General features: G+C 41.6%; 1 protein-coding gene across 1 annotated transcript in view; it reads right to left on the reverse strand.

Moving 5' to 3' along the window:
* The window catches only part of OTUD7A (OTU deubiquitinase 7A), a 387,396-nt gene that overhangs the window by 150,110 nt on the left and 220,451 nt on the right, over positions 1–16,835 (reverse strand). Inside the window, exons 3-4 of the mRNA XM_046010022.1 lie at positions 15,245–15,340; positions 13,025–13,179 (exon numbers count right to left, since the gene is read on the reverse strand). Coding sequence (XP_045865978.1) covers positions 13,025–13,175 — 151 coding nt within the window. The 5' untranslated portion in view covers positions 13,176–13,179; positions 15,245–15,340. The remainder of the gene's footprint in view (positions 1–13,024; positions 13,180–15,244; positions 15,341–16,835) is intronic.

The raw sequence follows: 16,835 nt of genomic DNA on the forward strand, positions 1-16,835 counted from the left end.
CATGGATGGAACTAGAGGATATTATGCTGAGCAAAATAAGTCAATCAGAGAAAGACAACTATCATACGATCCCTCTGATATGAGGAATTTGAGAGGCAGGGCAGGTGTCGGGGGTAGGGAAGGAAAAAATGAAACAAGATGGGATTGGGAGGAAGACAAACTATAAGAGACTCTTAATCTCATAAAATAAACTGATTGTTGCTGAGGGGTGAGGAGGTAGGCATAGGGGGGCTAGGCTATGGATACCGTGGAGGGTATGTGCTATGGTGAGTACTGTGAAATATGTAAGCCTGATGATTCACAGACTTGTATCTCTGGGGCAAATAATACATTATATGTTAATAAAAAAAATCAATACCCAACTATATGCTGCCTGTAAGAGGTTCACTTCAGTTGCAGGATGCACATAGGTTACAAGTGAAAGAAAGTGGAAATGGAAGTGGAAATCAAAAGAGAACAAGGTAGCTATACTTATATAAAATAAAACAGACTTTACAGCAAAGTAACAGGAGACAAGGGAGAACATTTTATAATGGTAAGGGAGCCAATTAATCAAGAATATATAAAAGTACTTAATACATATGCACCCAACACAGGAGCACCTAAATACAGGAAACATATACTAACAAATTAGAGGGGAGAAACAACAACAATGAAATAATAGCAGGGGAGTTTAATTCCCCACTTTCAACAGTACATAGATCATCCAGACAGAAAACCAACAAGGAATGCTGGACTTGAATCATACTTAAGATTTAGTTGACCTAGCAGTCATACACAGAACATTCCACCCAACAGCAGCAGAATACACACTCTTCTCAAGCACACATAAACATTCTCTAGGATAGATCATATGATAGGTCACAAAACAAATATCAACAAATTTAAAAAGGTTAAAATAGTATCAATTGTCTTTTCTCACAACAATGGTATGAAACTAGAAATCAACAATAGAAGAAAAGCTGGAAAATTCACAAATATTTAGAAATGAAACAGCACAGTCCCGAGCAACCAATGGGTTCAAGTAGAAACATAAAGGAAATGAAAAAGAATCTTGAGACAAATGAAAATGGAAACACAACATATCAGAACCTATGGGATGAAACAAAAACAGTCTAAAGAGGGCATTTTATAGTGATAAATGCCTACATCAAGAAAAAGAATAGATCTGAAATAAACAACCTAGCTTTATACACAAAGGAACTAGAAAAAGAAGAAATACAAAGTCCAAAGTTAATAGAAGGAAGGAAATAAAAGTCAGAGTGGAAATAAAATAAAACAGACATCAGAAAAACAATAGAAAAACCAATGAAACTAAGAGCTAGTTTTTGGAAGAGATAAACAAAATTGACTTACCAAGAAAAAAAAGAACGCAAATAAATTGAATCAGATATGAAAGAGAAGACATTGCAACTGATACCACAGAAATACAAAGAATTGTACAAGACCATATAAACAGTTATATGCCAAGAAATTGGAGAACATACAAAAAAAGGTGAATAAACTGCTAGAGACATAAAACCTACCAAGACTAAATCATGAAGAAATAGAAAAATCTCAACAGTTCAATAATGAGTAAGGGGATAGGTCAGTAATCAAAAACTTTACCACAGAGAACAGTCCAGGACCAGATGGTTTCATCTATGAATTCTACCAGACATTTAAGGAAGAATTAACACCAATCTGTGGAAAATCTTCAAAAGTCTGAAGAAGAGGATATACTTCCATACTCATTTTATGAGGACAGGATTACCCTGATACAAAACTCAGATAAGGACACTGCAAGAAAACCAGAGGTCAACATTCCTGATAAATATAGATGTAACAATTTTCAACAAAATACTAGCAAACTAAATTCAGTAGTTCATTAAAAAGATCATCACAACATGACCACGTGGGATTTGTCTCTGAGATGCAAGGATTGTTCAACATCTGTAAATTAATAAATGTGATGCAGCACTGCATTAACAGAATGGAAGGTATAACCATATGATAATTTCAATAGAGGCACAAAAACATTCGACAAAATATAACATGTTCTCATGGTAAAAACTTCCAAGAAATTCGGTATAGAAAGACTATATCTCAACCTAATAAAGATCATATATAAGTTCCATAGCTAACATTATATTCAACACTAAAAAGCTAAAAACTCTCCTTCTAAGATCAGAAACAAGACAAGGAAAAAAAAAAAAAGAAACAAAGCAAGGGTGTCCATTCTCACCACTTCTATTCAGCATGGTGCTGGAAATCTGAGTGCAATCATGCAAGAAAAAGGAATAAAAGGTATCTGAATCATAAAGGGGAAAGTGGCATTATTTGCAGAAGATATGATTGTACATATAGAAAATGCTAGGTACCACCAAAAAATTGTGGCTATACAGTTCTGCACTAGAAGCCTGGTCTCACATTCCCACAGACTTGAGGACTGTCTACTGATGGGATAAAGTCAACTCAGAGGCATGAGGGCAACTGAGGACCAGAAGCCAGAGGACCCTCCTCAATTCTTGGTGCCATGACAAACATCCCATTCATTCAGCCTATATGTCACTCCTGAGCTCTAATATGAGTACAGCACAGTTGATCAGGTGGGATCTTAATATTGAGAAATGGCCATTCCAATCCTGTCCTTGAACTGTGTCTTGGAAACAGACAGAGGCGGCCTGTGAGACGAATTCCCCAAAGCATGCTTGAACTCACAGTAGGAGTTTGAAGGAACCAGCTCCCTGGAAGGCTGATCCCGTAACTTACTGACCCAATGTGCAGGCACAGAAGCATTTCATGCCATTTGCCCATTATCCCTTGCCTGGAATGTAGCAGGAATCTCCTTACTGGTTTAGAGATATGAACACTAGTGGCAGCAGTTGTTACCATGAGGATTATGGCTAATTAATGATCCCCTTTCCCTCTGACACTCAGGCTCATGCTTTATGGAACCCCAGGTCTTTTGAGATGTCTCCATTCACACAGTCTCATCTATCTCCTGCCATTTCCCCTCAAGTCAGTCTGTGACACAGCAATACTGAGCTCCTTCTCTTTCTGATTTTTATGCTTCCATACCTTTGCAAATGCTCTTCCCTCTGACTGGAATATGCAAGTCCCCAATCTTACACACACATGCGTGCACACACACACACACATGCACACACACCCCTTTCTGCCTATTAAATTCCTATTCCACCTCTGAGCCTCAGCAACCTATGGTATCATCTTAGACCACCCTAAGCCAACCTGGGTTCTCCTCTTGGACCCTCGTTTTGGCCATTTACCTACCTGTGACAGCAGGGGGTTGTTAAGTACTTGAGAGCAGAGGGCACAGCCCTTCCTTCTTCCACACTGGATGTCCAGCATCCAGGTCAGAGGTCCCAGTACATGCTCGTAGACTGACCTCATCATTGTTTTTGCTTAAATGGGAGTTCTTAATGTGTAGCAACTTCCCCTTTCCTGCTCGGTCAAATTTTTTAAAAATTGATTTTGGTTTTCATGGCTACTTTTTATCTTAAAAAATGTTTGACTTCAGACGACTCCGATTCTGAGCCACAATATCAGAGCTCTTCCACCAGGGGATGCCGTTCTCTTGACCCTCCCTCTTCAACACAATTAATTTCCATCCACATGACTGAGTGCACTGGGCTGGGAGCCCCTTAGGAATGGGCACTTCAGCAAAGCAAGGTGGAAGAACCCAAAAGGGGGGGGGGGGGCGCTATGGGATAGCCCAGGTGGAGACATCGATTGAGAAAGACTGTCATGGACATGGTTGGCTTTCCAGAGAGGAAACATTTCAAGTAGCTAAGATGGGACAGCCTCTTGAGTAAAGCCGATAAAATAGGCCAATAATAGTGCCTGGGGCTACAATCTACCCTAATGGAAAGGAAATGAGGGAAATAAGATCTACTTCATTGATTAGCATCCCAAAAGCAAACTCCTCACACGTGGTTGTACTGGATCTCAGTGTGTTTCCAGAAGTACTTAAATACTCTCCCCTATCTAAAGAGAGTATGTGTCTTCCTAAATGGGGGCCATGCCAGAGGACGCATCTTGGAAGTCTGATTCTGAACAGGATTTTTAAATTTTGGTTGTATTATTTTAAATATGTCTAGTGTAATGGCAGAACTGTCCCCAGTGGGAGCAGGACAGCAGGGAGAGCAGCAAGTGTTTTCATTATGGTATTTCTAGACTCACTGGCCAGAACCCATCAGACCTTCTCCTCCTCTAACTCTTGTTTAGGATATAAATGTCACCAGGCCACTTTTTTGTTCTCATCCAAGAATGATCCCACTTAAGCTTTTAATCATGCAAACCTGAAAAAGTTACAGCAATGAATTCTTTTGGTAAACGGATGGCATGTGTTCAAGATTAGGCTTCAGAACTAGCTTGACTGAAGAGAAACAATGCTCTGTTTACACATAGCTGGGATATCCATCCTTGGAACGCTTTTCTCATTTTAATTAAAACACTATTTCTGGAGCCTACCTCAGTTTCTTGCGTGTTTAAGTCATGGGTCAGTGACGGCAACTGGCCAGTCTTCAAGCAGAGTCCCATTTGGCTCCTCTGACCTCTGCACTACCACTTCCAATTTCATCTTGTCCACTCTGTTGAATGCCCCACAACAACTATGTGGGTTTGTCGTGGGCAGATCCCATTCACAGCTGGTGGGCTAATGAGAGCATTTTACTAAACACATTCTTCTCTCAGTTGTCTTCATCCCCTCCCCCATTTCTTGAGTGTACTCTTTGGGGCATTATTACAGTTATCAAAGTCAGCAGCTGCTGTCCCCAGTTGTGGAAAAGTTTTCACAGGCCAGATGTAAGTGCTAATGGAACAGCCTGCCACTATGACTGGTAAGTTATTGGGAGTTACCTCTCTGTGTGAGCTGGACCAAGAAAGGAAGCCATATGCAAAATTCCAAACCATATATATATTTCAAATCTAAGGGCCCCAGGATTACAAAAGAGGTTATATTTCCCTGTAGACAACTCTAAGTACTTTAGTCCTCAAATTTCAAATCGACTGGTAAATAGACATGCAACTTAAAATGTGTGGACAACTTCCATATATATATATATATATATTGGAGAATACAATTTAACTTAGCTGCCGTTAACTTTCCTTAACTTTGCAAATTCCATAAGGATTCTGAAGGATTATACTAGGGACGTGTGAGATGTTAATTTCCAGTTAATATTCTTCCTAAATGCAACTTGGCTGTTTATTTGACGATTTTTTTTTTCTTGGGGTGACAACAAAATTAAGGCCTGGGGGCACTGAAGAGAGTATCTTGGTAGAGCTGCCTAAGACTCATGGTTACTGTTAAAGCATGAGAGTTGTTTTGTCTTTAAGAAGGGAACAGATACTTTGTAAACAACCCATGCATTTGGCCTACCACTCAAAAATCTTTTTAACTAACTTTTACTATGTTTAAAGTGGCCAGACAGTGTCTGTAGGGTTTGGTGTCTGATTGTTAGTTATGAGTTCTATTTTTTAATAGTTTTTGTGGTCTATTAAAGTAATATTTTATTTGAAAAGTTAATTAGCCATATCATAAAATGGGTAGCTAAAATATCCACTTGGTGATTAGTTAAAACTTTTTTTTTTTTTTAAAGATTTTCTTTTATTTATTTGACAGAGAGAGAGAGATCACAAGTAGGCAGAGAGGCAGGCAGAGAGAGAGGAGGAAGCAGGCTCCCTGCTGAGCAGAGAGCCTGATGCGGAGCTCGATCCCAGGACCCTGAGACCGTGACCTGAGCCGAAGGCAGAGGCTTAACCCACTGAGCCACCCAGGTGCCCCAAAACTTTTTTGCACACATACAGCAACACAAAGTGCTCTTACACTGGAGAAGGGCAGTGGGCCTGAAGATAAATGGCAGAAGATTTTGCAGAAAGAACCTAGTGCTGAGTGACACATTTGGGTTCAAGTACTGGTTCTGCTACGTTTTGGATGTATAACTTCAGGGTAATTTCATAGCTTCAGCTTTCTTGCCTATAAAATGGGAAATCCAACAGTTCTGTAATTCACTGTGTGGATTAAATGAGACATCACATTTAAAGAACCTAGCTTCTGGCATATAACAGTCCAAAATAAATACTAACTACTATTGTCATTGTTATTGTCTTTGAATCTAAGAACTTCGAATTTAAATGAGAAAACAAATACGTGATTAATTATAAAATAAGACAAAATCAAATATATGTGACAACAGAAGTCTGCAAAGCTTTGAGGAATGGCAAAGCATGACCAATTAATTCCAATTCTTGCTGGAAACTTCTTTCTCCAGAGAGCTACGTCGTTACTCTCTCATGCCTCAAATCTTTGCTCAGACCCCGTTTTTATTAATGAGTCCTCCTCTGACAACCCTAATTAAAAACTGTATCCACATGTACACCCCCATGCCCCTCCTTTTGATATAGTTTTCTCCATAGCACTAACCACGAAAATACTATGTAATTGATTAACGCTATTTATTGTCTGTGTCCATGAGGATGAGGATTTTCATCTGGTTGCTTATGGCTATATGGCCAGCAGCCAGATCATCCCACTGAGGGACTGGCAAGTACTGGTTATTAGAGGGACACCGAAGGGGCAGCCAGGTGGCTCAGTCATTCAGCGTCTGTGTTCAGCTCAGGTCATGATCCCAGGGTCCTGGGATCAAGCCCTGCATCTGGCTCCCTGCTCAGCAGGAAGCCTGCTTCTCCCTCTTCCACTCCTGCTGCTTGAGTTCCCTCTCTCTCTCTCTCTCTTTTTTTCTCTCTCTCTGTCAAATAAGTAAATAAAATCTTTTTAAATAATAGAGGGACACTGAGCAAAACCTACTGTGGTCTCTGCTGTCGTGGTGCTCATACACCAGCCTGGAAGAAGAGTAGAATCTCCGAGTGAGACAGAGTGTGCGTAGAGGGAGTGGGCAGCGCATGAACTGAGCTTGCCCTGAAGCACAGGATGGATGGTGTGTCTGGGGGAAAGGATGGTGCAGAAATGCACCAGAGATGAGGGGGAAGGGACAGAACAGAGCACAGGCTGAAAGGAAAGTAGTGCCATGTTGAGGAGTTTATTCTACATGTAACAGGTGCAATCAAAGGATTTGGGGAAACAGAATCATTCAACCCAACGTTATTTCAGAAAGACCACTTTGCCCACGTGTAATAGGCAGATGTGATGGGATGAGACAGCCGGGTAAAGATGTACCCCCTCACCAGAGGCAAATCACTGTGCGTTTTTTCCTGTCCGTCTGTTGTCCCTATCCTGTCTTTTTTTGCCAGGTTTTTGTTGTTGTTGTTGTTGTTGTTGTTGTTTTGTTTTGTTTTTGTTTTTTGTTTTTTTTGGTCAGGTTCTTTATCAACCCATGTTATTTTTTCTTCTCATTCTCTGTCGTCTGCTCTGTTGTGATTCCCATCACTGTATATGTGTTTTAAACTTTTTGTTTTGAAATGAGTAATTAAAAACACTCATTAAGAAGTTTAAAAAGCAGGCAGAGAGGGTCCCTGGACATTTTCACCCAGCTTCTGCCATCATTGTGTGGTTTTGCCCTTAGAAAGATCACCAGGAAAAGATTTCATTCTTTGAAACACCGGCTTTGGAAAAAATCTTGACCCAAATAACTCATAGCTGAAAGAGCACAACATACACATGTAACCATGGTCTGCCCACTGGTAAAGACAGGGGACAGGTTCCACCCTAGGTGACCTGGAGCCCATCTCTCCTGCTGAAAGCAGCAGGACACCAGGACAGAATGCATGGAGCAGCCACTGGGGGACTGAGAGGAGTACGTGAGAGCAGGCAGGTGGGGAAGAAGACCATAACTCAAAGTACCCAGAACTGCCGGTGAGTTGATCACTTTTTCTTCCAGTCTCCCCCATGTGAACTCGGTGCAGCCCCAAAACCAGAAGTGGGCATTAGCTCCCGGAAAAGCCCTCTAGCTCTGACCCCAGAAGCAGAAAAGCAGTTTCTAACATTCAGAGAGTGTGTAGAAACCCCTCATTTGTCTTTTTTTCTTCAAAAAATTTTCTCAGCTCTCTAGTGCCCCAGACCTGAAGCAATTTTGCAGCATCAATGAGGGGTGGCGGGAAACAAAAACTGGGAGACAGGGAAATGTTCCTCTTCAATCACGGGATTTATGATCCCCAGAGGTAAATCCCATGACTTTCTTCTCTTTTTGGATTTTGATTGCTTAGTTCAGACATAAGCACAGTCAAATCAAGTGTATAGGAATGTGGGAATAGACAAAGCCTGGGGACCCAGCACTATCGAGATGACAATGAAGCAGAAATTTGGGAAAGCAACCCCTTAAAGTTGTTTATGAACTCTTGGGTTTACCTCTGAGCTGTACATGTATGAATCTGATCCTAAACAGATTCCAGAGGCTTTGAGTAGTGAAATATGGGACAGACTACTGCCCAGGTCCCAGACTGGCCACTAGTACCCATACGAGACAGAACCACATAGAGTTGACCTTGGACCCACAATGCACAGGAGTCTCGGGGAACCTGGAACTTCTGGTCTGAACCCAACTGGGACAAGTGCCTTCTAAAACAAAAGCAACATGTGCCATACGTTTAAACAACAACTACAGTCTCAAAACATAATCTCCAAAATGTTTAGGAATACAATCTAAATTTACTCAGCATACAAAAAAACCAAAACACTCCCCCCCACCCCAAACCAGACATTTCAATAGCAATACTGAAATGAAAATGAAATTGAAATTACCTGACAAAGGCTTCAAAGCAAGTAGTATAAATATTTTACAACAGAAGAGGTCACTCTTGAAAAACAGAGAGTCTCAGCAAAGAAACAGAAAAAAGAATAAAGAAGAATCAAGTGAAAATGTTAGAAATTAAAAAAAAAATCAACAACAAAAATAAAAACTCCCTGGATGGATTCAGTAACAAAACAGAGCTGACAGAGAAAATAGTAAATTTATAAGTGATTAGTAGAAATGACCTGATTGGAACAATCGATGATAAAAGACAGAAAGTAAACAGAACTGTAATGATCATGGGGCAGGTGGGTGGTACAGCTGGCTAAGCACAGGACTCTTGGCTTTGGCTCAGGTCGTAATCTCAGGGTTGTGAGATCGAGCCCTGATTTGGGCTCTGCATTCTGTGCAGTCTGATTTTTCTATCTGCCCCTCCCTTTCTATTTCTCTAAAGTAAATAAATTTTTTTAAGAACTATTGTGATCTGAGGACAATAATGAATTCTAAGACTCATATCATCTGAGTCCCAGAAGGAGAAGAGAAAAACACAGAGTAGAAAAATCTTTAAATATGACTGACAGCCTGTTTATTACTAGAAGGCAATCAATATAACCTGTTTTACTGGCAGTTTAAAGAAGGAAAAAAAACACTTAATCACATCAATTGACATGGAAAATGCATTTGAAAAACTTAACACATATTCATGATAAATCTCTCAACAAAATAGGAAAGGACTCTCCTCCACCTTATAAAGAACATCTACAAAAACCTATAGCTATTCTACATAATGGTGAAAGACTGATACGGGGGACGGCTCCCCCCTAAGATCAAGAACAAGGGAAGGATGTTCTCTTTCCCCAGTACCATTCAACTTCTTCCTGGATGTTCTAGCCAGTGCAGTAAGTCAAGAAAAATAAATACAAAGCACACCCATTGGAAAGGAAGAAATAAAACTATCTTTATTCAGAGACAACATGACTATCTATGCAGAAAATCCTTTGGATTTTCTACACACACACACACACACACACACATACACACATGCATGAGGGTGTACACATACATGTATACTTTAGGACAATAATTGAGTTTAGCAAGATTGTAGGATACAGGGGAACACACAAAAATCAATTGTATTTCTCAATACTAACAATGAACAATTAGAAACTGAAATTTAAAAAAAATGATAGCATTTACAATAACACAAGAAAACCCTATACAGAAATCTAACAAACATGTATAGGATTTATATGCTAAAAACTACAAAATGCTGATGAAATAATTCAGAGATGCCCTACATAAATGGAAAGTATGCCTACACTGAGTTCGTGGATTGTAAGGCAAAACAGAGGATTCATTTACAGATTTAACACAATTCCAATCACAATCCCGGCAGGAAATTTTATAGAGAGACATATGTTGATCCTCAAATGTATATGGAAAGGCAAAGGAAAGAGAGTAGTTGAAACACTTTTGAAAAAGAAAAATAAGGTTAGAAAAATCATGCTGACTTTGACTCACCACGAAGCTGTACTAATCAAGACGGAGAAATACTGGCAGAGGAACAGATGTATTGATCAATGGAACAGAATCAGAATCAAGAAGTAGCTTCCCACAGATACGCTTAGTTGGTTTTGACAAATGTGCAAAGCAATTCAGTGGAGGAAGGATAATCTTTTCAACAAATGGTGTTGAAACAATTTGGTTCCCATATGGATACAAATGAATTCTGCCCCAGATGTTCTACAAAAATCCACTCAAAATGAGTCAGAGATCTAAGGTATAAAACTTTCAAGAGACCACCTCGGAGAAAATCTTCACGACCTAGGGTCATGCAAAGGCTCTTAAACATATCACCTGAAACATGATCCATATAAGAAAAAATGATGAATTAGCCTTTATCAAGATTAAAAACTTTCTGCTCTGCAAAGGGCACCTGCAGGAGGATAAGGAGTCAAGACAGAGACCAGAGGAGAATATTTGCAGATCCCATCTCTGACAAGTGATTTATTCTCAGAATAAATAAAAGAACTCTCAAAATTCTACTACAAGAAATTAAATAACTCCATTAGAAATAGGCAAAAGAATTGAGTGAACATTTCACCAAAGAGAAGATACGGATGGAGAATAATAACAAAACATTCAACATCATCAGTCAGTGGGGAGATGAAAACAAAGTGATGGAGAAATATTCCACACCTAGAAGAATGGAGAAAATAATGAAAAAGAAAAGAAACACTAAGTGCTGATGGGGATATGGAGCAGCTGGGACTCTCATGTTGCTGGTGGAAATGCAAAATAGTTCAGTGCTCTGGAAAACAGTTTGGCAGTTTCTAATAAAGTGGAATGTACAGTTACCGTATAAACCAGCGAATCCCACTCTTGCACGTGCACCGTGGAAAAATTTAAATGAAGTTCACAGAAACCCCTGTTGTCCAATACACATTTGAGAGTAGCTCTAGTCGTACCTGCCCCCAACTGGCAGCAACTGAAACGCCCTTGCACAGGTAACTGGAGAACCCAGCTGTCGTCCATCTCGAGGATGGGGTGCACTTAGCAATAGAAAGGAACAAACTGTTGACAGGCACGACTTGGGCCAATCTCAAATAATGATGCTGAGTGAACAGAAGCCAGTTTCAAAAGATTAGGTTCTGTATGACTCCATTTAGATGGCAGTTTTGAAAGAGACAGAGCAAATGTGACGGAAGACAGAAAGCGGCTGCCAGCAGACGGGGTGGGAGACGGTGGGACGACCCAACACAGCAGGAGGGCAGATGGCAGGGGAGTGGGGCTCGAGGTGGTTCTGTGTCTGAGAGTGATAGTAATAGCATAAACCTATGCATCATTCTCAGAATTGTACCCCCAAAGGTCAGTTTTTTGGTATTTTCATTTAAAAAATAAAATTAAGGAAGAGAAGAGCTGACAACTCTTGTTTCCTGCTTTAGGCTATCCAGACATTCAGAGCAACGCCAGTGTCGGTTACAAAGACTGCAGTGACCATCGGGGTCGTCACTGACAGCTTTTGTAGCCTTTGCTACCCACGAGTCACCCCAGCAAGCATGTGACATCACAGCTTCCAATGTGCACAATCATCCTAGAAGGTGGGTTAGGGTTAGGCTCAATATACTGGAAAAAAAAAAATGAGATTAAGGGAAGAAAATAATTTTCCCTATGTGGCAGAGCCTGTAAGTGGCTGGGTCTGGGTTTAGCCCCAGGCTCCTGTTAACCTCACTGTGCACCTGTCTCTCTGCACAGCTGCTCACTTCAGGGAGGAAGAGCAGCGGGACTGTCTGGGAGGGGATCGACAATCGGGGGGAGGGGGGCGAGAATCACACTTTGATTTATGTACACCACAAACATTTGCTACCCATTTTTATTCTGCACCCTCAGTTTCTTTGAAATTCTGGGAGCTTCAGGGAAAGTTAAAAACGACTTGGCAGTTTCTAATAAAGTAGGGCTACCGCCCTACTGGCATTTTCTCCGTCCCCTCGAAGAGGTGGTTCTTAATTTTCAGTGGGATTTCAACAATTACTTCCATCTTTCATACAATCCTGTACTAACCCACATTGCCCCCTAAGTGAATTAAGGGATAACTGTGACTTAGGATACTTAACCAAGAATTAGCTAATTCCATAAACAGCAGTTTATACATCGGAAGCCAAGAGAAATCATTCAAAATCTCTCTCACGTGTTTGTTTGTTCTGAGAAGTTATGACAGGCTCTTCCCACCTCTTATCTCTACTACACCACACACAGGCACACAAAGAGATTTTAAAAATACGCAAAGTAAATACATTTTGGAGCCTGAGACAGAAACTGCACCTTTCCCATGGAACAAATGGTATCTACGCTTAAGGTTTAAGGAGGAATTTGGCCTTCTTGTGTATGAATTATTACCCTCTATTTACTAGCTACAATGTGGTTTTTCTTCACCAAAAACTTGGGCTTGAAGTATTTTTGTCTCAGTCATGATAGAGATAAGAAACGTTCAGGTCTCCAGCAAAAGTGTTCTCTTCAATGTTCTATTATTTCTGCTGTTATATATTTCCTTTAAAAAAGTAATTTCTGATAAATTTTGACTATCTTTAAACTTTAATGCAAAGCCAAGCCAATAATGCCTTCTGCACTTTGACTGTAGAAAGCTGAATAATCGATTCCATACTCAAAATAAAGCCAAGATTAACAAAAATTTCATAAACTTTTTTTTTTCTCTTTATGAGCCCAGTACCACCACTGTCAGGTAACAAAAGGCTTCTTACCTTATTTTTTCCCCCCACCGGTTAGAAGGTTGTTATGCCCAGGAGAATGGTGGGAGGATGACCAGGTCAGCTTACCTTCCAGCAGGTCTCTGGCCAGACCAGGTTCTGCCCCCGTGGACCGAACAAAGTCTGACAGGACTGCGTCCATATCAAGAGTCATAGGATCATGTAGACGGGCTGCCCAACACTCAGCCGAGGTGGGGTTTGCAAGCAGGCTAGAAACCATCCATCTGCAAGAAAGGACAGAGAAGCCACAGGGCCGTAAGCGGGGATGTAGGAGGCAAAAGTGTCCGCAAGTGACCACACATGCAGAGAATGGAGAACCGAAACCATTTCTGCCCGTGTGGGACAACCGCCCCATTCTGCAGGTAAGACACTGAATAAAAATCCAACCCAAGTATCACCCCTCTGGGAGCTCCATGGGAGCTCAGGGGGAATTACCAGTTCCAGCGCTTCCGATCTTATGTTTTGTCCATTCCAATGACAGCGGACTGAAGAAAGAATAGCGATTGCAGTACTAGACATTTACGGAAAGGATATAAACATAGTGATTCAAAGGGGCATCTGCACCCTAGTGTGTATAGCAGAGATGTCCACAACAGCCAAACTGTGGAAAGAGCCCAGATGTCCCTTGACAGATGAATGGAGAAAGATGTGGTGTAGATATACAATGGAATATTACTCAGCCATCAAAAAGGATGAAATCTTACCATTTGCAATGATGTGGATGGAACTATTATGCTAAGTGAAATAAATCAATCACACAAAGACAAACACCATGTGATTTCACTCATATGTGGAATTTAAGAAACAAGATAGATGAATATAGGGGAAGGGAGGGAAAAATAAAATAAGATGAAATCAGAGAGGGAGGTAAACCATGAGAGACTCTTAACTACAGAAAACAAACTGAGGGTTGCTGGAGAGGTTGTGGGTGGGGGGCTGGGGTAACTGGGTGATGGGCATGAAGAAGGGCCTTTGATGCAATGAACAATGGGCGTTACATACAACTGATGAATCCCTGGCTCCTACCTCTGAAACTAATAATATAGCATATGTTAATTAAATTGAATTTAAATTAAAATTTTTAAAAAAGAAGACAGACTAGATTGTTTTTAAAAAATCAAACATCTTCGTACACATTGATTAATTTGGGGTTACTAGATTTCCAATATTCTTCCAAGTTAACGAAGCATACAACATTTCCACAATGTAATTGCGTTGCCGACTACATCCCAATTAGGCTTTATCAGTGAGCCAACCCACTCCCTCGGCTCTCACCCCCCACTTGGCTCTTAGGAAAGAGTCCACACAATCCAGAGTCGACTGAAGTATCAAACCTATGCTATCTGTCATCTCTCCAAGGATCGTCATAGTCACAGGCACAATCCAATAAAATTCAAAAAGATGTGAGATTTCCCAGGTAGAACAAGTCCCGGTTAGAAAGATACAAGAGGCATCCTGCAGCTTGACCACAGAACGCACCTGCCAGTTTTGCTGGAGGAAAGCAGCCCGCACCTGGCCTGGGAGGCTCATACGTGGGAACCGGTGTTGGGTCACCAGTGGATACTTGGTCAGGGCTGACAAAATGAAAATGCCTCCCTAGATCTGCATACATAAGGGCTGGGCAAACGATGGCCCGTGGGCCAAGTGGGAGCTATCATCTGTGTTTGTACATAAAGTGGTAGTGGAACATAGTCACATCGACTCACTCACATGTTGTCTGTGGTTGCTTTGGCACATGGCTAAGGTGAGCAGTTACAACAGAGACCACAAGACCCACTGAAGTAAAAACATAAATGCGCTGGACCATTACGGGAAGTTTGCTGAGCCCACTGTAGATTTTATCCAGATCTGAAAGCCCACGGAAAATGTTATACCTGTATAAAGTAAGCATCTAATTAAGCATTAATTAATTTTACCTGATGTGGGCTTAAGCCCCACGCTACTGATGAATGCCCCTGTTCCTTCTTCCCAGATAACCACTCGGATGCTCTGCTTGGGGGACAGATTGTCTGACAGATGCTCCTACTTCAGAGTCAGGCTCCCTGGCCTACTCTGACCCGCCACTCTGACAAGCTGGGACATGCTGTTTAACCTCTCAGAGCCCCTCTTTGCATTTGTAAGCCTGGCAGAAATAAGTCTGTCAAAGGTTCCAGACCATGGGGATGGGGGATCAGGAAGGGAGGTGTGCAACCTCAGAGCTGTTCACTGTTTTTACGCCATCTTGCACGTGGCTCTTACTTGGGTGGAATTTTTGGTTGGTGTTGCTAGAAAGTAAGAAAATTATTGGACCTGATGTATATGGTACCAATTAGGAGATTGCCTTCTTCCTTCTCCCCGTGGACTAGAGCCTGGACTGGGAGGGTTCTTCTCTTCTCACTCTTCCACCTGGGGGACAAATCAGAGAATAAGAGCATGTTATTCTCCTTATTTAAAGGAAGAAGCTGAAGGCTTGAAGGCTCTGCTTCTTGTCACATGAGGCTCCATTTGAGGCCAACTGTTTGTGGCTTGCCACTGCTCTCCTGAGCCCTCCAGGCACCTGATGACTGGCCCACCATCAGCATGGGTCCACCCCCATATCTGTGGGGGTGGTTTCTGCAAGGGAGGTTGTTCCCCAGCCTTCCTTGTTTTAGCAAGTATCTATATTTCAATGAGTATCCTGTTCACAATACAGAGTGATTTAATTTATTTTTTATTTATTTTTATTTTTAAAAAATATTTATTTTAGAGAGAGAAAGAGACAGAGAGCAAGGGCACAGGGGTGAGAGACAGAGAGAGGAGAGGGAACCTCTAGTGGACTCCTAGCTGAGCACGGAGCCCAAAGTGAGGCTCGATCTCACCACCCTGAGATCATGACCGAGATCAAGAGTCACTTAACAGTCTGAGTCACCCAGCTGCCCCTACAGAGATGTTTTGTTTTGTTTTTAAAAAGATTTTGTTTATCTATTTGACAGACAGAGATCACAATTAAGGCAGAGAGGCAGGCAGTGAGAGAGGGGAAGCTCAGAGAGCCCGATGCGGGGCTCAATCCCAGGACCCTGGGATCATGACCTAAACCGAAGGCAGAGGCTTCAACCCATTGAGCCACCCAGGAGCCCCTACAGAGCTGTTTAAAACCTTACTACAAACACCATATGAATACATTGAATCTTAGTTATTTTTTTATTGTGAAAACATACACATAACATGAAATTTACCATTTTAACCTTTTTGAAGTGTACCCGTCAGTGGCATTGACATCCACAGTGCTGTGCAAATGTCCCCACCATTATTTCCAGAACGGTTTCATCTTCCCCATCCAAAGCCCTGTCCCCATTAAACACTCACGTTCATTTCTGTCCCCAACCCCAGACCTGGCCACCACCAGCAACTCTCTTTCTGAATCTGGCCATTCTAGGTGTGTTGTATGAGCAAATCATATGGCCTTGTCCTTTCGTGACTGGTTTGTTCTGCTCACGCATAATGACTTCAAGGTTCATCTGTGTTGTAACAGGTTTCAGGATTTCCTTCCTTTTTAAGGCTTGACTTGGTTCTTGTGTGCTGTTGTAACACAATACCACAGATCAGGCAGCTTAAACCACAGAAAATGATTTCTCACCATCTGGATGCTGAGAAGTCCGAGATCAGGGTGTGGGCAGAGCTGGTGTCTGGTGAGGGCCCACTCCTGGCTTTAGCTTGCCGCCTTGTTGCTTGTCCTCACATGACTGAGAGAATGAGCTCTAGTCTCTTTCTCCTTCTCATAAGGACACTGATCCCATCATGGGGGCTCTAGCCACATGATCTCATCTAGACACAATTACCTCCTGAAGACTCCAGCTCCTACTATACCACATTGAGGGGTAGGGCCTCAACATACGAATTCTGTGGGGACCCCCGGATTCAG

The sequence above is a fragment of the Meles meles genome, chromosome 6, assembly GCF_922984935.1.
Source record: "Meles meles chromosome 6, mMelMel3.1 paternal haplotype, whole genome shotgun sequence".
Lineage (NCBI taxonomy): Eukaryota > Metazoa > Chordata > Mammalia > Carnivora > Mustelidae > Meles > Meles meles.